General features: G+C 54.4%; 1 protein-coding gene across 3 annotated transcripts in view; it reads right to left on the bottom strand.

The window, feature by feature from the left end:
- Positions 1 to 542: 542 nt before the first annotated feature.
- The window catches only part of SLC12A3 (solute carrier family 12 member 3), a 37,321-nt gene continuing 13,062 nt past the window's right edge, over positions 543 to 24,801 (bottom strand). For 2 of the 3 annotated variants that reach the window (XM_042918688.1, XM_042918689.1), the window contains exons 13-26: positions 22,972 to 23,073; positions 21,933 to 22,088; positions 21,135 to 21,234; positions 20,307 to 20,418; positions 19,752 to 19,892; positions 18,514 to 18,620; positions 17,077 to 17,159; positions 15,955 to 16,044; positions 15,135 to 15,236; positions 13,143 to 13,254; positions 10,911 to 10,997; positions 7,707 to 7,842; positions 5,951 to 6,018; positions 543 to 684 (exon numbers count right to left, since the gene is read on the bottom strand). In XM_042918688.1, coding sequence (XP_042774622.1) covers positions 543 to 684; positions 5,951 to 6,018; positions 7,707 to 7,842; positions 10,911 to 10,997; positions 13,143 to 13,254; positions 15,135 to 15,236; positions 15,955 to 16,044; positions 17,077 to 17,159; positions 18,514 to 18,620; positions 19,752 to 19,892; positions 20,307 to 20,418; positions 21,135 to 21,234; positions 21,933 to 22,088; positions 22,972 to 23,073 — 1,538 coding nt within the window. Of the gene's footprint in view, positions 685 to 5,950; positions 6,019 to 7,706; positions 7,843 to 10,910; positions 10,998 to 13,142; positions 13,255 to 15,134; positions 15,239 to 15,954; positions 16,045 to 17,076; positions 17,160 to 18,513; positions 18,621 to 19,751; positions 19,893 to 20,306; positions 20,419 to 21,134; positions 21,235 to 21,932; positions 22,089 to 22,971; positions 23,074 to 24,801 lie in introns of all 3 variants that reach the window. The other variant, XM_042918690.1, reaches the window with a different exon arrangement.

Genomic DNA, 24,801 nt, shown 5'->3' with positions numbered 1-24,801 from the left:
CTAAAGAACCAACCCAAATGCTGAAGACACATTATTGAAAGTGAAGAGAGTGAGAAGTGGTTAAAGAAATTTGCATCATGGAGGCTCAGAGGGCCCTGTGATTCCTCCTTGGAAGGGCTGCAGGGGGGTGTCCATCCTCCTGACTGTTGGAGGAGGGAGGTACGCTGAGGGAGCACTCCGAGGGAAGGTCTAGAAACTTCCAGATTCACACTCAGCACTCCGACTCAAATTTGCAGATAAATCAAAGATGGAAATCTTAATTCATTGTAATCAAGATCAAAAGAAAACTTAAAAGGAATATATATCCACCAGAGAACTTTCCACACAAATTCATCTGCTACTTCCCTAGCCTATAAAAACAAAGCCCAGAGGACGTGTCCGTTGGGAGTGGGGTCTAGCCAAAGTCTGGAAATCTACCAGCTTCTTCAGTCGGATCATCAGACGCTACCAGTTAAAGTACATCAGGACACGAGTCTTGTCCCCACCGACAGACAGATGTCCCAGGCCTCCTCAGCTTTGGGCAGGCGTGGCCATACCTAGAGTTACTGGCAGTAAAAGGTGAGCACGTTTTCCTGGTTTCCTCGGATCAGGATGACCGGAGGTCTGAGGTCCTGGGACAGCGTCTCCAACCAGGCCATGTACAGCGAGCTCGGACACTTTCCTTTCCTCCCTATAGGCAAGGTACTGCAAGGCAGGAAGAAGCGGCAGATGAAAAATTACCAGGAGGCCTTCCCTGCACAGCCCCCCCCCCAGCTCATGACTTGCTTTCTGAATAGCAACTCTGTTTATGGAGTCCTTCACCACTCGTTCTTCCTAGCCACCCTAAGAACGATCTCCCATTCTCCTTGAAATCTCGACTCCAATGTACCTTTACCCGCAAAGCTTGTGTAAACAAAGCCATGGCCCTGGTAAGACTCACACGATCTGGTCTCCACCTATCTCCACAACCTCACCTCCTCCCAGCCTGGGCCTCGCTCACACCCCTGTGGACACAATGACTTTCTCTCCATTCCAGAAAAAAAAAAAAAAAAAAGGCAAGCTTGCTCTTGCCCCAGGGCCTTTGCATGTGATGTTCTCCCCACCCAGAAGGCAGCGCCTCCAGCTCTCCACTTTGTCTCCTCCTTCAGATCACTCAGGCCTTGGCTTACAAGCACCTCCTTCTCTGATCACCTTATCCAGAGCCGGCCTGTGGGGGGGTGGGGGGGGGCATTGGTGATACAGTGGTTAACATAGCTGCCTTCCAGAGCAGGCCACTGTCTCTCTTTATCACAGCACCCTGTTTCATTGTCCTCACAGCCCTTCCCACTCTCCAAAACCTCTTTTCATTTGTTGTCTGTGCTGCTCACTATCCTTTCCCTGTGCCTAGAGCACAGACTGGTACAGTTGGGCCATCGCACGGGTGATCTCACCCCCTCAGGCCCCTCGAGTCATGCCAGCCTGTGGCCACAACAGTGTGATACACTCACATGTTTCAGTGTGTTCTTGTCCTGCCTCCTGCCGTCTATGTGAGGCCCTGGGAGCAGCACTGTCCCCTTGCCTTGGGACAGCCCTTTGTCCGCACTGCAATGCCGTGCAAATAACGAGGTACCCTGGGGCGGCCGTTCAACCACATAATTACGGCTATTTCAGGAAGTGACTTTTCCACCACCTTAAGATTCCAGAAATACTTCAGGATGACGGCGGCTGCCCTGGTCTTGGCTCCAGGAGAAGGCGCAGTATCTCACAGGCCCAGCGGGCGTTACATGAACTTGAGACACCGGCATCTCACACGGGGGCTGCACTTTACAGTCTGTTTTCCTACGGTCCATCCCAACCGTTATTTCATCTGAACTTCAACACAACCCTGGGGGATGGGCAGGGCCTGCAGCAACCCCCCTTCTTCCCAGCTGAGGGCACCCGGGCAGAAAGGAAGACTGAGCAACTCTGGGCTGCAGAGCACGGGCGGGAGCTGGCAGCAGGGAAGCTGTGAGCAGGGCTCTGCCCCTCCTCGGTCACGTGGCTTTGGCAGGTGGCTCACTGCCCTAAGGTGAGGACACACCAACCCCCCCTCACAGGATGCTTGCGAGCTCTACAGAGGACAAAGCACACAAAGGGAGCCACGCAATGCCTGGCACACAGCAAGCACCTCCTAACGCCAGCCACTGATGTCGCACTCATTACTTAGCGGCCAGAAAGGACAGAGCTAGTGCGTGGCAGAGCTGAGGCTCCAACCACGGTCTGGGATCACCCCCCCTCTCCCCCGCCAGCTGCCTCTGCTCACTGCAACCCTCACCTCTGCTGAGAAGGCCAACCAGGGTCCCTGAGCAGCTGTCTCTTATTTAAAAGTCCAGCCTCAAAGCCTCCCTTGGGACCAGCTCTACCCTCCTTTAGAAACCAAGTTCCCTAGGGGGTACCTGGGTGGCTCAGTCAGTTAAGCATCCAACTTTGGCCGAGGTCATGATCTTGTGGTTCATAGGTTTGAACCCTGTGTCATACTCTGCACGGACAGCCCAGAGCCTGCTTTGGATTCTGTCTCTTTTTCTCTCTCTTTCAAAAATAAACAAACACTGCAGGGGTGGGGGCGGGGGAGGGGGGCGGAAAGCAAGTTCCCTAGGACTGGGAAAGGTGGCGGGAACAGGGGTATTTCAATCAGCTAGTGTCACCACAGTTAGGACATGTTTGTGTCTGGTGACACTCAGGGGAAGGGAAGTGGAAAGATCGAAACCCAACTTTTCTGATTTAACAGGCTGAAGTTTCAGTTACATTGAAAGACTCTCCGGGAACTCCCACGTCATTCTCAGGCACTGAAATCAGAAATTTCAAAGCTGGTGGCTCCATTACCAGGGGCAGGGGACACCTATCACTCCTGCTGTGGCCTTTCAAGCTTCAGCACCACGTTCCCTTCCCCAGCGGAGCCTGTCCACCTGTCCTCCCTTTGCGCTCCACCCTAGGCGCATCACTCCTGTTCCCAGGATTAACAGCTTTCAGCTGTTAATCTTTAGAAATAACGCTGCTCCAGAATAAAGGAACCTTTTGTTCAGATTTGCATCTGACCTGGATCCAAGGTTTCAGAAAACAATCCCCATTTCACAGCTGTGGGATCCCGGGCAAGTTGCCCTAACTCCCCTGAGACTCAGTTTCCTCATCTTCAATGTGTGTGTGTGTGTGTGTGTGTGTGTGTGTGTGTGTGTGTGTGTGTGTTGTGGGGGAGACAGGTGTAAAACAGAAGCACTTCACAGCGTTGCGAAAATTACTAAGGCCCAATGCCCGAGTGTGGCATAGAAGCTCGATCGACAAGATGCAATGTCGACGACTACTATTGCCTTTGAGGAGGGCGTCTTTATGGAAGAAAGACGGGTCCAAACCCAAAAGTGGGACCAGAGACAGGTTGTTCATCTCGGCAAAAGTTATCAGGCTGGCTTATCATCCTATAAGGCTGGTTTATCAGCTGCTCAGGTTAAGCTGAACTCAAACACGGGCCATTAATCAGATAAACCGCTGATGGGTACAGAGCAAACACCAAGTTCTGCCCCAAACCTGCTCTAGAAAATGGTCCAAGTGCGCTCTTCAAGATGCTGAAAAATGTAATTTTATCTTTTCACCGCGGCCTGGGAGGATTCTTTTCCTTCCTCGGAATTTCTGGGGAATGCAGTTTCCTTGACTCTGCCCCAGACACTGATCTGGAGGGAACAGAGGAACTGGCCATTTTGCTCAGTGCCCCGGTGGTTCTGATGGAAGTGACCCTTGCTGAACTTGTAGAAACACTGGCGGGCGTGTCTCCGGGGTGGAGATGGGCAATGCCCAGGTGTGGCCGCCGTGCCCTCCCAGTGAAGGTGGCCCAACGGCCGGGGCCCCTTCGTGCAGCAGATGTAGCTGGTCCCATGGGTTTGGACACCATGCACAGGCATCTTCTCTAAGATGTCTGGACCCATGATTATTTGTACCTGCCAATCCCACGAAGGTTGGTGGGGGTGGGGGACTGGCTTTCCCTCTGAGGTCCCGGGGATTGGGAAGTGGGAAGGGAGAGGTATCAGCAGGGGCTCATCTCCCAGGATGAAACTGCTCGACTTATGGCTTGAGAGACCGACTCATTTTAGTGGCAAGTAAACTTAGAATCACAGCATGTTAGAGTCAAGGACAACCTTGGAAATAATTAGGTTTAACTCTTCTCTATTTTCAGGGAGACGGAGACACAGAGAAGTAGGGTTACTTGCTCAAGGCCACAGAGTGAGCTAACGACAGCAGAGACAAAATGCAAAAAACCTGCTTCTCAGGGGCACCTGGGTGGCTGGGTCGGTTAAGCCTCCAACCGGTTAAGCCTTCGGCTCAGGTCATGATCTCACGGTTCCTAAGTTCAAGCCCTGCATTAGTCTCTGTGCTGACAGCGTGGAGCCTGCTTGGGATTCTCTCTCTCCCTCTCTTTCTGCCCCTCCCCTGCTCATGCTCTCTCTCTCTCAAAATAAATAGGTAAACATTGAAAAAAAATTTTTTTTGAAAATCCCACTTCTCTTGGCTCAGTTAAACGTCCGACTTCGGCTCAGGTCATGATCTCGCGGTTTGTGGGTTTGAGCCCCGAGTCGGGCTCTGTGCTGACAGCTCGGAGCCTGGAGCCTGCTTCGGATTCTGTGTCTCCCTCTCTCTCTGCACCCCGCCCCCTCACTTTGTCTCACTCTGTCTCTCAAAAATAAATAAATATATTAAAAAAATCAAAAACAAAATCCCACTTCTCCGAACACGGGTAGCACTCACGAAGAGGTGGTTTCGCACACACCAGGTACCACACCCAAAGAAAGTTCCAGGGAGTCAACCCAGGATGCAGCCATCCCCACTGTCTTGCACTCTGACCCAGTCCACAGCCTAGTCCAGTCTTGCCCTGGGAGCATTCTCTGCTGGGCGTTGGCCAGAGGCTCACAAATAAACCCAGCTCTTTCTCTTACCACAGTTCGCACATCAAAGAAACACAAAGCGCTTCCTTTGTACAAAAAATGATCTCCCTACCGGCCCCGGGGAGCACTGCTCCCGCAGAGCCAGCCACGTGGGCGTGCAACCCGTGCAGTCGCGCGGGGCCCCTGCACTTGGAAGGGTCCCACGCTGGGTTTAATCCTCTGCTGCCGCCATCTTGCCATCCTTAATAACGTTTGAACACATTTTCATTTTGCTTTGGGGCCTCCAAGTGGTGTGCTGGATCCTGGTTTCAGGAGAGGAAAAACCAGTCTCCGCAGGCTTCTGGGCTGTCCCGAGGAACTCCCCGGTGACCAGCCCTCAGGAAATGTGAGCCAGGTCAGCTAGCTGCCTTGCCCCATAGCCCCATTCCCTGGGAGCTGGGCTTCTCTCAGGGAGGGCGCTCAGAGGGCTTGGCCGACCATGTTTTTCCCCCCCGCCTCCGAGAGAATAGAGCCACCCTGAGACCCTCAGTGCCCCTGCCACCTGTCCCCTCGCCTTCCGCATACTCAGAGGTGGCCCATAATCGGACACGGCCAGCAGCAGCGGAAGCCGGAGGGTCTGACGGGCATGGAACCTGGGATGGCGAGCCTCTCCTTCTGCTGCCCAGGCTTGGCACCAACATCAGTCGGGGGTGGCCAATGGCCAAGAAGGGCCGGGTGATTCCCAAACAACCAGGAATTGATTTTCTTCTGGAATGGACTGGGTCCTCTTTGCCAAGCTGAGTTTGGCAGGAAAAGGAGGTGAACGAGGGAAGACCATGGTCAGGGGAGTCCGTGAGGCCTGGGACGTGTGAGGCCCTAGACCTCTGCCAGCTGGCACTCAGGCGAGGGGGGTGCGGCAGACGCAGGCCCAGCCACGTGCTAACGAGCCACCCGGACTGTGTTTCCTGGAACTTCGGGCCCTTCCGCCTCACAGGGGAGGGCTCGGGTCCCCAGCCCTCCTGAGGTGCGCACCTCCTGAATCCCTTCCCAGAGCGGACGCCCCGGGCCTCTGCAACAGGCTTCCCCTCCCACCGGGGACCACTTACATGACCACTAGAGCAGCGTCCTGGGAGGAATCCAGCAGGATCTCGTTCAGCCTCACCTGCCGAAGGGACTGGAACGAAAAGCCACGTGGTCACTGCCTACATTCTTGGGAAACGTCCCCGCTAAGCCCACCAGCCTCTTTTAACATTCAAACCAGATGCACGAATTGTTCCCCCTAAACTATTACAGACTCTCCTTCCTCTGAGATGGAAGGGGCCCCTCAGAGTCACTGAGTGCCAAGTTCACCTTGAGAAGCCCTCCGTGGCTTTTCCTTGCCGGACCTTATTACCACGACTGGGGGCGTAGTCGGGGGGAGCGAGCGCCTTCTGTGGTGCGGAGGGAGCTGGGTCTGAATCTCAGCCCTGATAGCTCACAGCAGAGAGAACCCGGGCAAGGCATGCGGGCCCCCCAAGCTTCACTGTCTTCGCTGCAAAATGGGTAGGATAATCCCCTCCCTGGGGGAATTTGGGCAGCGTCGAGAGCGATGACCCATGCAAATCACCAAGCCGAGGTCCTGGCATGTGGAAGCCTCTCGATAAGGTAGAGTCGGAGCAGAGGTAGAACATGCCATCTCCTTCTCTGCACCAGGCCAAGCCAGAGCCTTCTGGGGACACTATGCTTTATCCGGCATTTCCCAAGGAGCTGTGGGCCCTCTGGGGCAGAGCCTCAGGGCTGTGACAGATCAGAACTCCCCAAAGCTTACGTGAGGTTGGGTTGGGAGGCTCCCTCCCACCCCAAGACCTGTCTCCAGATGGTTCAGAAATGATTGACACTCAAGAGTCTGACTGTGGGAGGACACCCCAAAGAAGGAGGGAAGTGAGTTCACTGAGATCCCAGACTCCGGATCCTGCACTGGTGACGTTTGCAGGGAGTAATTCTTCCTTGCGGGAAGGTGGGATGGGATGGTGTCCCAGAGTGTGCTACATGTCCTCTAAGGGGCAAAGTGGGGGTGGGGGGACCCCTGACCCAGAGCACACAGGGAGCAGAACTGTGATCCCCAGGCGCTCCCACATCTCGCCCCACCGCAGAGTGGCCACGGCAGCCACCACTTTCCTTTAGGCCTTGAAAGAGTCTGGAAGCTGCTACCTGGGCAGGGGCATCCATGGCTTTAGGCTGCTTGTGGGATGGGGTCCACAGGCTAAGGGGAGCCACCAGGGAGCTTGTTGGCCCATAGCACGAGGTCTACCTTGACCTTTGCCACCTGTCTCAGGAATCCCTCCCACCAGCCATAGAGAGGAGAGGAAGAGCTGTGGCCAGTCCATTGCCATGGCCGGGGGTGACTCAAATGGGCAGGAGGACCAGGCTCTCGTGCCAAGAATGGCTCTGAGTTCCACGACTGGGCTACCAACATCTGTGGCTTGAGGATACCCCAGAGGCTGGGGCATGGTAGAGGGGGAGGGTTAAGAGGAGAACGTTAAGAAAGTTCAGATCAGGGGCGCCTGGGTGGCTCAGTGGGTTAAGCATCGGACTCTTGATATCGGCTCAGGTCATGATCTCACAGTTCATGGGTTCCAGCCCCTGCATCAGGCTCCATGCTGACAGTGCAGAGCCTGCTTGGGATTCTCTCTCTCCCCCTCTCTCTTTCTCTTTCTCTCTCTTCCCCTCTCCACTCACTCACTTGCTCTCTCCCAAAATAAATAAATGAGCTTAAAAAAAAAAAAAAGAAAGAAAGTTTAAGACAGATACGGCACATGGCCCTGACCCAGAGGAGGGCCTTGACCCCCACCCACCCCGGCAAGGCCCTTCTCTCTCTGGTACCTTGACTCTGTTCTTGTTAATCTCCTCATCTGAGATCTTCCAGGGGCAGTCCCGCCTCATCTCGGTGACAGCAGCCTCATCCTTGAAGCCATCATTCAGGCGGAAGGGTGCAATCATGTCCTCAAACCTCTTGGTGCTAGGGACAGAGAGAGGAGGTGAGACCAGGTGAGATGGCCCAGTTTCCATGGGAACCAGGTCCCCCGAGGGAGATGGGCATGGGAACCAAAGGGACGTTCTTTATAGGCTGAACCCATTCTGCCACTGCGGTTTACATCAAAGCAGCTTCTGCGCAGAAATCGGCACTGACGCTGGCTGTGGCATTCAGCCAACCTTCCGCAAGCTGTCCACACGACCGCCTCGGGATCCACTTCTACCCACTCAACCGGTCCCCAGGTAGCTCCTGAGTACCATCCTGGGCCAGGCTTTGTGCTACTTGCCAGGGAACAAACCCCACAACGTCCGCTATCTACAGAGCGCACAGTCTGCTGGGCAATAAACAGGCCAATATAGAGGGGAAGTTTCCTGAAGGCACAAACTGAGTACCAGGACTGGGAATATTTGGGGTGGGGAAGGCCTTCCTGAAGCTGAAGGATGCCTGTCCTTCTGAAGCCAGCTCCTCACAGGTCAGCGGGTGCTGAAGCACACAGAACTGGAGGTGCAAAGGCCCTGAGGCAGAAGTGTGTTTGGTGTGTTTGGGGAGCAGCAAAGGAGCCAGCATGGCCAGAGCAAGGTGAGTAGGGCACCCAGATCAGACAGGCCTTCGTTATTTGCCCTGAGTGAGACAGGAAGCTGTCTGTGGCTGTTCTGTGACTTGACTTACATTATTTAAAATAGAAATTGGGACTGGTCAGCATTCAGATGAAGCCGCCTGAAGCCATATGGATGGATGAGCTCACATGGGGGACAGAGTCAAGAGAAAAAAATGTCCAGAGCCCAATCCCAAGGATGTAGACTAGTTTACATCAGATAAAGGAGGAATAATCAGCAATTAAAACTGGAAAGTAGGATGGGGCACCTCGGTGGCTCAGTCGGTTGAGTGGCCGACTTCAGCTCAGGTCACGATCTCGCGGTCCATGAGTTCGAGCCCCACGTCGGGCTCTGTGGTGACAGCTCAGAGCCTGGAGCCTGTTTCAGATTCTGTGTCTCCCTCTCTCTGACCCTCCCCCATTCATGCTCTGTCTCTCTCTGTCTCAAAAATAAATAAACGCTAAAAAAAAAAAATAAAAAATAAAATAAAAAACTGGAAAGAAGGATCACTAAGGTAGGAGAGATCCTGTCAAGGGCGACGTCTCCAGAGCCAAAAGAACTGTTTCAGGAAGGATCGCTGTGTCAAATGTAGTGGAGAGGCAGAGAAAGATAAGGACAAGGTGGTGCGGAGGTGAGCACTGACTCTGGCGAGGGTGATTTCCGTGAGGTAGTGGCCACGAAGGGCTTAAATCTCTTTGGAGAAGTTTGTGCAAAGGAGGAGACAGTGGGCCAGGAAGTGGAGGCAGAGAGGGGCCAAGGCGGGGGTTTTAAAGATCAGGGCTGCTGGATGGGGTCTGCGTGCTTTTGCTCTCAGTCTCCTCCCTGCTGGAAGGTATTCCCCAGTGTCTCTGCTCGAGGCCTTTCTCAAGGCTTTGCCAACAGAGACAGCTGCATTGTCTTGTGCGTTCTGGTCCGTGTCTGCAGCGTTCTGATGGCTCTTGACTTCCTCTAGCCTGCACTTGGGCCAGAGTAAACCCTGGTGGTGGGAGCTGTGATTACTCACCTCTGCCCCAACACACAGTAGGGGCCAGTATACCCATCACCACTGACTAGTTCCTTTCTTGATTTCCTTCCCTTTCCAGGAAATGGGGAATCTAAGGGAGAATTAAGAGGTCGGACGGACCTTACTTTTTACTAGGGAGGTGGAGTGCTGGAAAACCTCGATTAGACTGATTTACAGAAAGCAAACCCTATTGTAAACGTCTTAGTTTCAGAATATGAAATTGAATCATTGAGCAAGCAAATAATCTTCCTTCTGACCCCACCATTGAGCCTAGCTACAAGTTCACATGGGGGTGTTGCTTAAAGTCTGTGTGCTTGCTGTTGTGGGGGTGGGGGGAGAGGAGGAGAGCCATGGCCCAGACCATTCAACATTCGCCCTACTCTAAGCACCGATGTATTTATAAAAATAACATCAGGGGCTGTCACTGCCATGTTTCTGCCTCAGGGACTTTGCACCTTCAGTTCTGGAATGTGCCTCTGCCACGGCCCCTGCCCTCCAGCCATGTGCTTCTGGGTCTGTGACTCTGCCAACCCTGGCCGCAGCCAACTGGAGCAAAGGTAGCCAAGAAATAGGCTTTGCGGCAACCTCTACCTTCGCCTGGCAGGAAGAGATAAACTAGGCCAGTCATAGTTCCTTTCTCAGGAACTTAAATTAGGCAATGCCTAGAGAAGGAGTAAGTTCGTAGTGGAGCTGAGACCTCACAAAAAGGTCAAGGTCTAGAGCTCAGAAGCCACAAGTAGGCAGAAGCCATCAATCTGGCATTTTTGAACATCGACTCAGGACTGTCTTTAAGACAGTGGTTCTCAAAGTTGGGTGCCTGGACCAGCACCTGAGAGCTTATTAGAAATGCAAGTTCTCAGGCACTGACCCAGATCTGCTGACTCAGCATCTTGGGGCAGGGGGCGGGGGAGGGGGACCCAGCAAGCTGTGTTGTCATACGCCCTTCCATGTGATTTTGACAGGGGCCAAGGTTTGAGAACCACTGCTTTATGAAAACATTCAGGGTGTTGGAGAAAATTTAGAAACTTATGAGTAGCAAGCAGTGGGAAGTGTGAAGCCAGACATCCCCCCCCGCCCCCCGCAGGTCCTTGGGGAGGGTGGGGGGTGGGGTCCCTTCAGGATGAAACACCTGCCTCCCCTCGAGGGGCAGAGCAGCCGGGACGCGCACCAGCGTGAAACACGCGCTCTGAGAAAAGCACGAACTGACCATTCACTGTCCTCCAGCCCAGCTGTGTTTCTGGCAAAGCCCAGAGCTCTGATATGCAAAGGAAGAAACACTGGCAGGAAAAGAAGCGGCTGCAAACTCCTACCCCTTCCTCTTTCTTCCCCTGAGCCCTGTGTAGGTGGCTGCCTGCCCGTGGCTCACCAGACACACAGGGGCAACACGCACAGGGGTCTGCAGGGCACATGGCTGGTCCTTCTGCCTGGGAAGGAAGTCACCGCAGAGAACTTACTGCTCAGCCCGCGGCTTCTGGTTGATGTCGGGAAGGACGTGAACGTCGTGGAATCCCAGTCGGAACTTGCTCAACAGAGAAATGATCCTGGAAGGTGGAGAGTTCTAAACATGAGCTCTTCCCGTCAACGGGTTGGTCTTGAGTGTCTACCGAGGACCCCGCAGCGAGTACAGCAGATCAAACCCTGCCCTCAGGAAGTTTGCATTCAGGACAAGAGCCGAATATTGATAGAGTAGGTCAGATGATGACGAGCAATGTGGAAAAGTGATGAAGCAGGGTTTCCCCGAGTATCTCCGTACTATACTAGCACACCTTACGGTTTAATGTGTCTATACATCTGCCGGGGACCTTGTCACAATACGCAGTCTGATTCACCTGGCCGGGGGCGGGGGCCTGGGATTCTGCATTCTGATAAGCTCCCAGGTGATGTATACGGCTGCTCCACGGACCGCACTTTGAGAAACAAGGGTCTAAGGGATGGGAAGGTAAACCACAGGAAATTACAGGGTGGGCTAAGGAAACAGAGATGCCACACATGAGCTAAATGCAGAACCAGGAGCGACAGCCACATAGCACTGGCTTTGCATGCAACAGGGGAGGAGACGCCAATGCCATGGTTTGTGGCAGTCAGGGAGGGCTTCATGGAGGAGGCGGCAAGCTAGCCAGACAGTGCCTGGTGTGTAAGATTACTATAAGGGGGTGTGGTGTCCACACCGGAGCCTTCTAAATAATATACCTGACTTGGTTCTAGCCCACCCACTGCACCAGAATTCTTGGACGGGACGGGACTTTGGGGATACTCCAGAATGAGCTGGCAGGGTTTGAGTGCATGGGGGTGGGAAGTCTCAATGAGTGAGAACATGGGGGTGCAGGGGGTGAAGGGGGAGCAGTGAGTGGCTAGCTGGGGGAGGTAGGAGGGAGGGATAAACCTTAAGGATCAGGCTGGGGCCCAGGTATCAAGCTGCTGTTGGTCCCTGAACTCGGGAGTGAAATTAGGAAGCAGAGCTGTGGGCAGATGTGTTGGTGTGCAGTGTGGGGGTGGCAGGAGGCAGCACAAGCCTGGTCTTGGGGTCACAAAGAGGGGGGAAGAGGGCTTGGCCTGGTGGAGGGACGGTTGGGAGGGAGAGAACACTCTACAACCTTCCCATGCAGGACAGCCCGTGACCCCCATGGGGCCATGGTCTTGAGCTCAACTAAACCTGCTGAGCCCGGCTTCCATCGGGGGCTGGAACTGGAAGCTGAGCCGGCAAAGCAGCCTTCCTGGCCTGTTTCTGGAGATCACAGAGAAGCTAGATGCTGTTCTTTCTAAGCAACGCTTTCCTCGGCACTGCTGGGAAGGGCCTTCCGGTATAGAAGCTCTCAGCAGGGGTGAGGACAAGGAGATGGGGTTGCTGGGCACCCTTAACTCTCACAAGGGGTGACTGAGAAGGCATCATGGGGACGTAGTCCTGGTGCAGGACCAGGGTGGCAAGGCCACAGGGTCCCGGCCCTGGGGCGTCGTGGCTGGGATTGTTGCAGAGGGCACCAGAGGCTGGGCGGAGTTTCTTCTCTTTCCTTTTCGACTTAGAAACTTAGCCACATCTTAAAAGGAAATGTCATATGGCAATGTTCAAGAGAAAACCAGCATCTCCTGCCGGAGAGAGGCGATCAGTAAAACCCACAAACCACCATGGCTGAGTTGTGACCGGTAGCCGTTGCCGGCCAAGCTCCCCAGCCAGGCCTGTTCTTTCCGGGTGAGACAGATTAGCCTGGGTTTCCCGGCAGAGGGCCCTTCTCCTGTGGAGTGAGCCACACAATTGGAGGAGAATTAAACGTCACTTCTCACCAAGAAATTCAGTAGGATCTGCGGCCCCGTCTCCTGGCCACGGAAGTCACCTCCTGTCTCACCAGGAACAGCATCCCAAGCTCGGGGGGATGTCGCCCTGAAGGATCCTCAGCCCCACCTCACCTCTCAGCAGGAGGGGCCTTCTCCATCCTTCCTTTCACACAGATTTCTCCTTGAGCAGATTTTGTGGTTTTAAAGTGTAACACTCCTCCCCCTCACGGCTGGAACTAGAGCGCCTGCCGCTTATTAAAAGGGGGACAGGACACCGAAGCCTGCCCCGGCCCAGAGCCCCCTCACCCCCTCACAGAGCTGAGCCCAGCCGGGGCAGTGGTGCAGGTGCGGGTAGCGGGGGTGGGGGCACCCCTGGGGAGAGCCGGGCTGGCGCTGGACCAGCAGCCCCCACTTACGCCTTTCTCTCCTGGTCCATCCTGTTGATCTGGCCCCCCACGAACACGCGGATCCTGCATTTGTTCCACCTCTTCTTGCGGCCGAGGAGATAGGGGATGAGGAGGGTGAGGCCTGGCAAGGAGGGTCCCCATAAATCAAGAGGGAAGTGCTCGCAGGACCAAACACCCTCCGGGTTCTCACCCCGCTCTGCCACTGGCAAACCTCTTCCCCTGGCAAACCTCTTCCCCTCTCTGGGCCTCAGTTTACCCATCTGTATAACGAGGGTGCTAGACTAAAGCAGGGTGGCACACGGGGCTCTGTGGGCTGGGGTTCATTCGGCCTGCATGATGTTTTTATTCTATTTATTTGTTAATATAATGTATTGTCAAATTGGCTAACATACAGCGTGTAAAGTGTGCTCTTGGTTTTGGGGGTAGATTCCCATGATTCGTCGCTTACATACAACCCCCCAGTGCACATCCCAACAAGTGCCCTCCTCAATGCCCATCACCCATTTTCCCCTCTCCCCTAACCACCCTCAGATTGTTCTCTGTATTGAAGAGTCTCTTATGGCTTGTCTCCCTCCCTCTCTGTTTGTAAATATTTTTCCCCCTTCCCCTCCCCCATCGTCTTCTGTTAAGATGCTCAAGATCCACATGTAAGTGAAAACATATGATATCTTTCTCTGACTGACTTTTTCACTCAGCATAATACCTTCCAGGACCATCCACGTTGCTGCAAATGGCATGATTTCATTCTTTCTCATCTGCATGATGTTTTTAAGTAAGTGAGCTGACATTTAATAATTGGGGGCTCCTGGGTGGCTCAGTCGGTTAAATGTCCGACTGCGGCCCAGGCCAGGATCTCACAGTTTGCGGGTTCGAGTCCCACGTCGGGCTCTGTGCTGACAGCTCAGAGCCTGGAGCCTGCTTTGGATTCGGTCTCTCCCTCTCTCTCTGCCCCTCCCCCGCTTGCACTCTGTCTCAAAAATAAATAAGCATTGGGGCGCCTGGGTGGCTCAGTCGGTTAAGCGGCCGACTTCGGCTCAGGTCATGATCTCACCGTTTGTGAGTTCGAGCCCCGAGTCGGGCTCTGTGCTGACAGCTCAGAGCCTGGAGCCTGTTTCAGATTCTGTGTCTCCCTCTCTCTCTGACCCTCCCCCATTCATGCTCTGACTCTCTCTGTCTCAAAAATAAATAAACGTTAAAAAATAAATAAATAAATAAATAAGCATTAAAAAATATGTTTATAATAAGTGGGGGCTTTGCGTGTGAAAGTCTGGATTGATGGCATTTTTTGAAGATGAAAGATTTGACCAATGGATGGGAACCCTCATCCTTCCTTGTCATCCCTTCATAGAAGGCCAAGAGCAGCTGTCACTCATCACTGCATAACCCTGGACAAATTACGTCACCCCTCTATGTCTCAGTTTCCTTATTTGTAAAGGAGTCTCAAACAACTTCCTACCTAGGGATTGCATTAGGTTAGCCCACGGAAAGCACTTAATGTCAAGCAAGGGTAAGCGTTCTCTCTATATTAACTTTCACCAACAGGATACATACTACTGGAGTGGGAACATTTTCTGTCTACCTGGGGCCCTATTTCTGTCTACATGGAATAATAAAGCTGAGGGGCATGTATCTTAAGAAAAATGGGAGAGGGTATATTTCTTTGGGAACAGAAGAACATTCCTACAGCTTTTCTGTGCACTGGCCCATCTCCCCCAGTTATGGCGGGTGCCCGTGGCTCCTAAGGCCCAGCTTGTCTGAACATTCCATCCTGTGCCAAACTCAGCTCCTCCTATAAAGTGCTCCATTTTACAGCTGAAACACAGGGGGCCAAGAGAGGGGCCCGGCCAGGCTCCCCCAAGCCCAGAGGTGGGCCCAAAGGCCCCTATTCCCCTTTTCTGGGCCCCGGGGTCCCTCTAGGAACCTTGTCCAGAGTGGCCAGGAAGGGTAGGCCATGTAGGGAAGACAGCCTTGGGGAGAGCTGGTGTCCAGGGGGGCACTGACCTCCGTCGTCAAATAGCCAGTAGATGTCTATGGTCTTCTTGCCCTGCTCAGACTGGAAGATGGTGCTGGCCTGCTCCTCCCGTACCAGGGCCTCGGGGTCCACTGCGGGAGCACAGGGGCAGGTCACCTCAGAGCAGTGCACATTCAAATGCCTGTGTCTGTCTGAAAACAGAGCCACCTGCCCTGTGAGGTGGGCTCGCTGTCACCCGGGCCACGCACACAGCGGCCAGAAGCACCCTGCTCAGGGCATGCATGGTGGGGACTGGCCCGGATCACCATCAGTGGCTCTCCTGACAGTGAGACCCTCATACCCGATTGTCAGGCAGGTGGACCAGGAGCGGCAGTCCCAGACATGCAGTGCTAGGACGTGCCCCTCCCTTGCTCCTAGCGTCTCTCTCCCAGGATTCTGGTGGGCATTGGAGACCAGGGACCATTCTCTTAAAAACAACCCTGTGCCCCTCTCAAATGCCCACTGGATGCCCCCAACTCCTGTGCTGTTCCCCTGCCTCCCAGAGCATCAGTGGGAAAGGACTGAAGGAGAAGCCTACTCCTCTCCTCCCTGACATCTGAGTGTGGCCAGGTGCCTTTGGAGGGGTCGGACATGGGCTGCAGAGCCAGCTGGGTGGGTCCTCACAATGTCAGGATACTGAATTCCCAAAGAGGGCTGTGATGTTGAATATTGCCCTAGCCCACCTGCTCTGGCCCCCAGTTACCCATCCCCAAGGGTCTCGAGCACCTTCTGCCCTTGACCAGCTTCCCTCATGGCCCCCCACTAGCTGCCCCACGAGGTGAGAGTGCCTTGAGTGGGGTGGGGACTGACGTGTGCCTGAGACAGATGGCCTGGCCCCGCTGGTGGCGGCTTCTTTGCTGTCCTCCGCTGGGTCAAACACTGGGTCAAACACTGGGTTAACTGCAAGAGAGGGGACAGTTTTGTTCCCAGGCTCTCCTTGCCTAGGGCACTTCCAGGCTCCCCCTTATACTGGAAAGTCCTGACTCCTCACCTTCCACTGACCTGGCCCCTGCCCCTGAGCCAGGAGCCCTCACAGCATCTCCCCTTCTCAGCGAAAGTCCCCCTCCTCCGAGAGGCCTTTCGGACCACGAGCCCTGTGTCGGCGTCACTGTCTAAAATGACTTGTGGGTCCACTGCACTTCCTATGGGAACAGCAGCTTCCCAGGGGCAGACTTTGTTTTACCCCTGCAGTACCCCTAGCGCCTAGCACAACGTCTGTCAGGAGCACGGGCTGCTGTTCTGTAAATATTGGTTGCATCGATATTCATTGCACAGCCGCTGTGTGCCAGGCATGCTGTCTGCACAGGGTGACATGGGTCAGCACGCCCCGGTCCCCACCTGCCAGAACTGTAGCATTCGTACCTGTCAGCTCCCCCTGTGCCGCCCCCACTTATTTTCTAGACCATATATTATTTCTTTCAGCCCTGCAAACATGACTAATTCAGGGTCTGCAGATTCCCGCATGACTAAACGTAAAACACATCCCTCCTCGGTGCCCCAAAGACGGTCTCGGAGATGTCCCGTCTCCGTGGCCTTTCTCTGTGTATTTTCATATTCCAGTGTCTTTATCTGGGCATTCTCCTTTCTTCCCTCTTTTTCTTTCTCCTCTTAGATCCTCTTTATCTCATCTGGTTGCAAAAACCCTGATAGTGATTGGGGAGCCCTGAGTTCCAGTCTCATTTCTGCACCCAGCTGGAAGTGTGGCCTTGAGCTGATCACTTCTCCTTTCTGGGCCTCGGTTTCTTCATTTGGAAACCTGATGAGTTCTAAGAGGCCATCAAAAGCTAACTTTTTATGAATATATGAGCTTTTATTTCTTACTAACTTCTCTCTCTCTTCCCTCTACCACTTAAAAAAAATCGGGTTCTAGAACTTTCTGGGCTCCTGTTCTGGCTTTTGACAGGCATGCCAATAGGTGGGGCGTGTACTCACTGTGTGCCTGCATCACTTCTGAGACGTTGAGCCCCTCACGCATCCTCATGACACACACACCGTAGTTGAAATCAAAAGCATCGCTGGGAGGAGAAGAGGTGGGGTCAGGTTCCTCTCGGTCCCAGCCCTCAGCCCCCAGCCCCCGGGAGACCAGATGCCTAGAGTTGGCCTTGCCTTCCACCATGCCCCTCTTCTCTGGGCCTCGTCTCCCCCTCTCTGTAACACGCAAGTGGAACCGGAGAGCCCCCCAGGACCCCTCTGGCTCTATGGTCTGTGGCACTATGGATGCTGTGAACCCTGTACTCAGAGGGAAGCCAAGTCAGGCCAGTCTTTGAAGCAGGCTCTGTCCTCCTGATACATTTGGATAATCTGCACAACCCTGCCAACAGAGGCGGGCATGGGAATCGCTAGCCCCATCTTATAGATCCAAAACTTGAGTTTTGGGGAGTAACTTGCCCATGATTGCACGCTAAGGAAGTGGCCAGCTGGGTCTGGAGTCAAATGGCTGAGACAGAACCCTGAGGGCAGGCACAGACACAGGAATGGCCTTGCTCAGGAAGGCAGCCAATAGCTTGTCTATGTGGAATGTCTAGAAGACTCCTACCCCGGAAGTGTATTTACTGCCCGGTTGACAGAGGGCCCCGGAGACCACCAGTAGGGCTTGATCTGATGAGCCAAGCACTGCCCCCGTGGGTTCTTTCAGTTACACATCTCTGGGACAGGGGCTTCTCAGGCCCCAGCATTTCGGGGTCTTGGAGCGCCGAAGCTGGGGGGTGGAGTGCTGAACAGACATCCCACCACTTCCTGCTGTGACTGTGTCCGCGGTGGCTCAGGTGCACGGCTCAGAGTCAGGCAGCTGGTTCACAGCAGACCCGGAAGCAGGTCCCAGGTACCTAGCACTCAGCCTTTGTTCTGGAAATGCTACTACACACTGCCTTTCTATGCCACATCAACACAGAAAAGCAACCCAGGCAGGCATTTGCTGGCCATTGAGCAGCAAGAGCTGAAGGAGAAAAGGTTCGGAGTTCACCCTGAAGTCCGCAGGGAGTCCCCACATGGTCGCCTCCCGGGAGGCCTTTAAGGTTTTCACCTAAAAACCCACATTTTCAACTTCTCTGAAAAACCAGAAGATCTGGGCAACACTGGGCCCAGGCCCACATTTCTGCCTGGGCACGGCTGGCTGCAGCCAAGTGACAGCTGCTCACTCCAGCTCACTCCCCATCGTCCCACACCCGGCCGGTCCCCTTCTCTGTGTTCCCTGCCTGCCCCTGCCCATCTTGGTGTCCGTGCCCCAGAGTGGCGAGCCCTCAGTGGGTCTGTTTCTTCCTGAGCTTTGAACCGCCTTCTTCTAACACCCACTGCTTCCCAAGGCCCAGGAAACTCCCAAGGCGCAAATCAAGAGACCCCAGGCCCTGCCTCCCTCGTGCCCTCACTCACTGCAGGATGCCAATGTAGTCCTCCACTGTGGCCGGGTGAGCCGACTGCCAGTTCTTCTTGAACCCAATCACCAGGATGTTGGGCTTCATTCTCCCGAGACCTGTGGCCTGCAAGGGGTAGGGGGTTGGGGTGAGGGACCAGGCCTCGTGCCCCACAGGGGCTCTGTGCTGTGACGAGGGTGGGGCTCTCTCAGCCCCCGCTGCCCTCTTTGCCAGGTGGCGAGGGCTCAGAAATCCCATCCTGCCAGTTCAGGGTCCTGCCTGTCTGGACACACCTGTGAGAAAGGTGACGTGACAACCAGAAGCTACGATCACCGCACCGTCCCCATTAGCTCTGGATTATTCCAGTTCCTGCTTCTCCAGCAAATTATTCCTCGTCACAAGTGACTTAAATTTGGATGTCAAGCTTTAGAGTATCCCCAGGCCATCTCACCTGCCCATCTTTTGTATTTCTTTTTTCAGTGTTTAAAAATGTAAAAAAAAAAAAAAAAAATCCCCAAATGTGGGAAACTCGACTGCGTAATTTGTGGTAGTGGGGGACTGCGTTCACGCTGTCCCCTGTAAAATAAATAAATAAATAAATAAATAAATAAATAAATAAAATAAAAATAAAAATGTAAAAAAAATTTTTTTGACGTAAAATTTACATAACACAAAATTAACCATTTTAAAGGGTATAGAATTCGGTGGAATTTAAGATATCCAGAATGTTGTGCAACCATCGCTGCTATCTATTCTCAAAATATTTTCATACCCCCCCCAAAAGACCCTATATGTTCTTTTTTAAAAAATCGTGAGAAATATTTAGAATTATTAGAAAGGACTCCCAGTGTTGACTCAGAATTAACACCTATTATTTTATCCCATTTTACACATGAGACACCTGAGCAGTAAAATGAATGGCCTGGTGGAACATTCCGGAACTTGGTCTGAGCGGTGGCCTCATACCACTGGGTGGTATCTGCTTATGTAAACATTCATCAGGCTATACACTTAATGCTTTTTCACTTTGCTGTCTGTAAATTATACCAGAAAAGAAAAACAAGGACGGCTCAAGCTCCCACCATCCCCACAGACTTCCAGGTCAGTTTCCCCTAGGCCCTGGGCACCCCGAGAAAGTGCCCCAAATTAGCATATCTGGAAAGGGGAGGAAGGTAGGAGACTCCTGTGGGGGTAGGAGCTTCAGCTAGCCCCTTAGGACATCCTGCCTTCCGGGTTGTCCCACCAAAGCCACGGCACCTGCATGAGAATCTGTACACCGCTACGGAGGTCCTCGGCAATGACGTCTGAGTAGAAGGCCTTGATCTTCCTCTTGTTCAGCCACTTGGTGTGCCCATTGGCAATGAGCCGGAGCTCAGGCATCCTCTGTTTGTGGGGTCCCTGCAGGTGGGGGGAGCAGGTGACCTCAGGGGCTCCTTCCTTCACCCTCTGGCCTGAATGAGATTCAGCCCCTCTCCTCCCTGGAGGCTGCCCCATGGGCTCAGCCACACCCAGAGGTGCCCATTCTCCCATATGGAGTTAGGGGAGGGAAAGAAGAGAAGGGAAGGAGGGAGCAGGGTGGGGGAAGGAAAATGGAGGCAAGAGGTGAGAGGTAGGGCAGTGGGGAGAAGCTGGTGACTGGAACAGGGGAGGGGAGAGAACCAGGCCCACAGCAGGGTCCGGTAGGCTTTGCTTCTCCACAGCCCTTCCGTCCTCCACGGCCCCCAATGCTGCCTGCCACCCTTCCAAGTATGGACTTCATGCCCGGGGCTCCTCCAAGGGTACGTGCCCACCCCACCCGCAGGGGCCACTCACAATGAGCACGTGGCCACAGACCATCAGGCTGAGGTTCCGGGTGAAGGTGCCCACAAAGTCAACCAGGGCCGGGCGGAAGTTGGGGGGCCCCGTGAGCACCAGGCACTGGGGGCTGAGGAGGGGAAGGGAAAAGGGCGTGAGCCATCTGGACAGAGCCCACAGGGGTCTGGGTGCAAAACGCAGGTGCCGGGAAGCGTAAAGACTGGGAGTGGGGAGACATAGCATTTACAAGATCTCTGTGTCACCTGGGTGGGTGACTCGGCCTCTGGTCAAGGGCCGCTGCCACACTCAGCTGGAGCCAAAATTGGCCACTCCTCAGCCGTGTGACCGTAGGCCAGCTACGTAATTTCTCTGTGCCTCCGTGTTCTCATCAGTGACCGCGGTAATTTCATACACCCCAGAGGGCCGTGGTGAGACGGCGGATGGCACTTTGTGCAGCAATGCAACGTAAGTACTTAATGGCTGACTGTTAGCTATTAAGGTGTGGTGGGAAGGGGTCCAGGACACCCGAGTCTCCCTCTAAGGAGAGGTTCGTCATAGTCAGCCTGACGGACACCTGTGGCAGGGATGGCAACACCCGATCGCCCTTCTAGAGCCCTCTGCATTTCAAAGAGCAGATCCTGCTGTGGAAACTCAGGTACAGAGAGGTCACTAGACTTGCTTGGTCCCCACTGAGCCCTGTCAAGCAAGTCTCCTCCCCGCAGGGCGGTTCTCCTCCACCTCTGTTCCCTCTCTGAGCAAGGACCGCGCCCACCCTGGGTTTTCCCCGGGGCAGGGGCACGGGTCTTGGCCTGGAGCCTCCCAGAGCAGGGACATGGCTTTGCTCACCGGTAGTTCTTGATGTGATCTTCCACCTTGTTGAGGCCCACCGAGTAGCTCAGGGCCAAGTTGTAGGAGCCGGCCTGAACCGAGGAGCCCCAGTTCACCTCTGAGCAGGAGGGGTGAGCACAAGATTAGAAATCCCCGGGAGAAGCCAGACGTGCCAAGGGAGGGGACGTTGACCTTCTTTAGGAATCGAGCACCACGGGAGCTGGGCTGGCTGGTAGGTGGACAGCCTACAGATCTCTTCCTGATGTTTGCACACGTCATACGGCTACATATTTAAAAGTTATACTTCATAGGATCAAACTCTATAAAATATTCTCCTCCCTTGACAAGCAGACAACGACCTGGAAAACCAGGTTCAAATTTAGAATTCCAGGCCTTCCCGGATTGCTGCGTCCTGTCCCCAGACCACTATCACCCCTGGATCCGCACTTGCGCGTATGTGGGCACCACGCTGTGTCCACCTGCCCTGCGGTCAGCCAGCCCCTGGCCACCCGCAGGCCCGGGTGTGCACACCAGCAGGCCGGCCTTTTCAAGAGGATGGACCTGGGCAGGCAATTCCTGGGTCCTGGGTGCCGGCGGGGGTGGTCCGGACCCAGAGATGTGGGTTCTGAGCAGACACATTTCCCGTAGGCTTCTCACCCCACTGGGAGGGACGAGGCTGGAGGGTCAGAGCAGGGCCCTTGAGAGCACAGAGCCCGACACAGGCCCTCCAGCCGGGCCGAAGGGCACGATGGCATGCTTGGCACCCTCAGGGGGAGAAGGGGCACCTGGGCCCCTGGGCAGCCTGAGACCGCACACCTGGCTTCTTGTAGATCACGTAGAGCAGGAGGAAGAGAACGACGCCGATGGCGATGAGGGCTGCCCACCAGGTGAGAAGGAACATGATGACCACAGAGATGACCGCCCCGAACAGCGCCGTCCACTTGCTGTAGTATCGGAACGAGGGTCTCCACCCTGGGCGGGGGACACAGGTCACACTCGAGCCTCCCCCTGGGCCGGTGCTGCTGGGGCAGGGCCTGGGTGGCAACACCAGCAGAGCCCAGAGCCGGGATCCCGGGCTGTGCCCACCACCCGGCTCTCCTGGGGTTGGGCCTGGAGGCTCCGGGGAGGACCGCCCGCCCGCCTCGGCTGGCACTTGGCCACTCCAAGGAGGAGGCATCCAGCTCTGGCCAAATACAGCCACGCGTCAGCAACAGCACCGGCTCCCGTGTCTCCCAGGGATGCCAGGGGGTGAGAGCACGAGGAAGGATGTGGTTCTGCGGGGCTCCATGCCACCGGGCCGTGCCTGGCCCACCACTACTGATAGCTGCCCCACAGCACGACTGTGGGGCACCACAGCCCCCAGTCTAAGGCAAAGGTGGCCTGACGACCAGCCCACTGGGGATTCGGGGCCTAATAATAATAAGAAAAAGGTGTTCTCGAGACTCTTTACTGCCATCTGCTAGAAGTTTTTCAGGACAAAGATAGAAATCGATGACGCAAAGAGGCGGCACCCCAAGAGCTGTGGAGTAAACGACCTACAGCAAACCTCTCTGTGACTTTGGGCCATTCTCTTCCTTTTCTGGGGAGTCAGACTCCTGACTCCTGTAAAATTGGTGCAGGAAGGCACTAGAAAAATCTCTGCACCCCGGAAACAGTGTATGAATCCACATACAGGGGACACTGTCCGTGCTTGAGAAAGGACAGCAACTATGATGATGATTTCAATGGTTCCTTGAATTGGTTTTGATTTGGGAGGTGACTCTGGTCTGCCCACCTGCATCACGCCTTCCGCTCCCCCACCCATGCCCCCGCCCCAGGTGCTTCCTCCCACAGAAGGGTGGAGGGGGCTGCTTACCGGGCGAGTTGGTGATGGAGGCGTGGAAACAGCTGAAGTTGATGAGGGCGTAGGAGCACAGGAAGAAGTTGGAGATGATGGGGGCAATGGTGTTGAGCTCAGCTTCAAGGACCCGAGGGGAGAGAGGACAGTCTGTTGGGCAACCAGCCAGGGAGCCACCTGGCACCCTCCCTCACAGTTGGGGGATTCCAGACAGGCCACAGAGGCTCAGTGAGTCTCGGCCTTCTCATCTGTGACATGGGTCCATCGTGTTGTGCCACTCAAGGGGCCGATGTTTTGTTAACTGTAAAATGCCAGCTCTTAAGAGGATGCAGAGCAGTGGGAGAGGCTACGGGATCACAAGGACAGTGGCTGTCACACTTTTTTTTGTAACACAAATTATAGTAGGAAATATACTTTACAGCGTGACCAAAGACACGGGACATATACCATCTTTTATCTGAAACCCTGAGACCACAAGACACACACAGTTCCGCCCTCAGTAGAAACCCACTCAAGAACAACTTCCTTCCCTGCCACTGCCCCGAGAAACCCCAGACAAACTTGTGTATGTGTATCCTTGTCTCAGGGCCTGCTTCTGGGGGATCCCAAAACAAGACAAGCACCTCTTATGCATCAGGGCCTCTGTGCACGATTCCACTGAATCCGCAACAAGAGCCCTGCCCCAGAGCATCTGAAATGATGGTTCTCAGTCTGAAGTGTAGTCAGAACCGCCCAGATAAAAGGACATCAAATCTGAGTCGGGGGAGGGGGGGGGTGGACTGCACGGTGAGCAGGAAGCAGAGGTGTGTCTGGGGAAGCCCAGGCCTGACTAGTCATTTCCATCCCCGGGGGCGGCCCTGCTGCCTCCTCATCTGGTTCAGGATCCAGAGCAGCCGGTGTCTGGAAAGGTTCCCTTGAGTGGACGTGAGTAGATTGGTAGGGATCGCTGATGCCAGCGTGAGGAGCAGGACCACGGGACCACCAGCCGAACCCCCCACCCTGCTCCTGCATAGAGAGCAGGGGCCGGAGGGTCAGCGTGCCGTAGCGTGGCCACCGCCCTTGCTTGGTGCGGCCACCTATTTTCTAGCAAGTTCTGCCTTGTTGGTTAAGGAGACCAGGAAGCACTGGGGAGTGTGTGCGTATATGAATGCATGCGTGTGCATGTGTGTGTGTGTGTATGTGTGCACACCGGTCTCTTCCTGCCCATCTATGACACACCTTTTCTGCACTATCTCTCCCATTCTGCAAATGAGACCAAGGCTCAGGAAGGTAAAAATGATGTGTCCAAAGCAATACAGCTGGCTTATGGCAAAGCCAGGATAGAGAGACAATCTGGGGCGCCTGATGGCTCCGTCGGTTAAGCGTCCAACTTCAGCTCAGGTCATGATCTCACACTTCATGAGCTCGAGCCCCACCTTGGGCTCTGTTGTCGGCCCTGAGCCCACTTCGGATCCTCTGTCTCCCCCTCTCTCTGCCCCTCTCCAATTGTTCTCTCTCTCTCTCTCAAAAACGAATATAAATTTTTTAAAAAATCTAAAAAAAAAAAAACGAGAGAGAGAAAAGAAAGTCCATCTAACTAACTGATTAACTGGGACCTGTCTCCTCGGGCATCTTCTATCTTGAAGTCCAAGGGAGCTGGCAGCTCAAGGGTGGAGAAATGAGTTTAGACACCTACAGAGATACTGACTGAGCTGTTTGTATCAGCTCCCACGAGCTGTCCTGTGCTCCAAAGTTGTCCCGGGGGCTAATTCAGACCTGGTGTCTGGGGGGTGCAGGCAACTTGCCAGGACACGGGAATACAGAAGCAGGAAAAGAAGGTAGGGTCCCTTCTAACAAAATAGAATGGTC

Source organism: Panthera leo, chromosome E2 (genome assembly GCF_018350215.1).
Source record: "Panthera leo isolate Ple1 chromosome E2, P.leo_Ple1_pat1.1, whole genome shotgun sequence".
In the NCBI taxonomy this organism is placed as follows: domain Eukaryota; kingdom Metazoa; phylum Chordata; class Mammalia; order Carnivora; family Felidae; genus Panthera; species Panthera leo.
The sequence above is the reverse complement of the archived record's forward strand: the minus strand, read 5'-3'. Positions and strand labels throughout refer to the sequence as shown.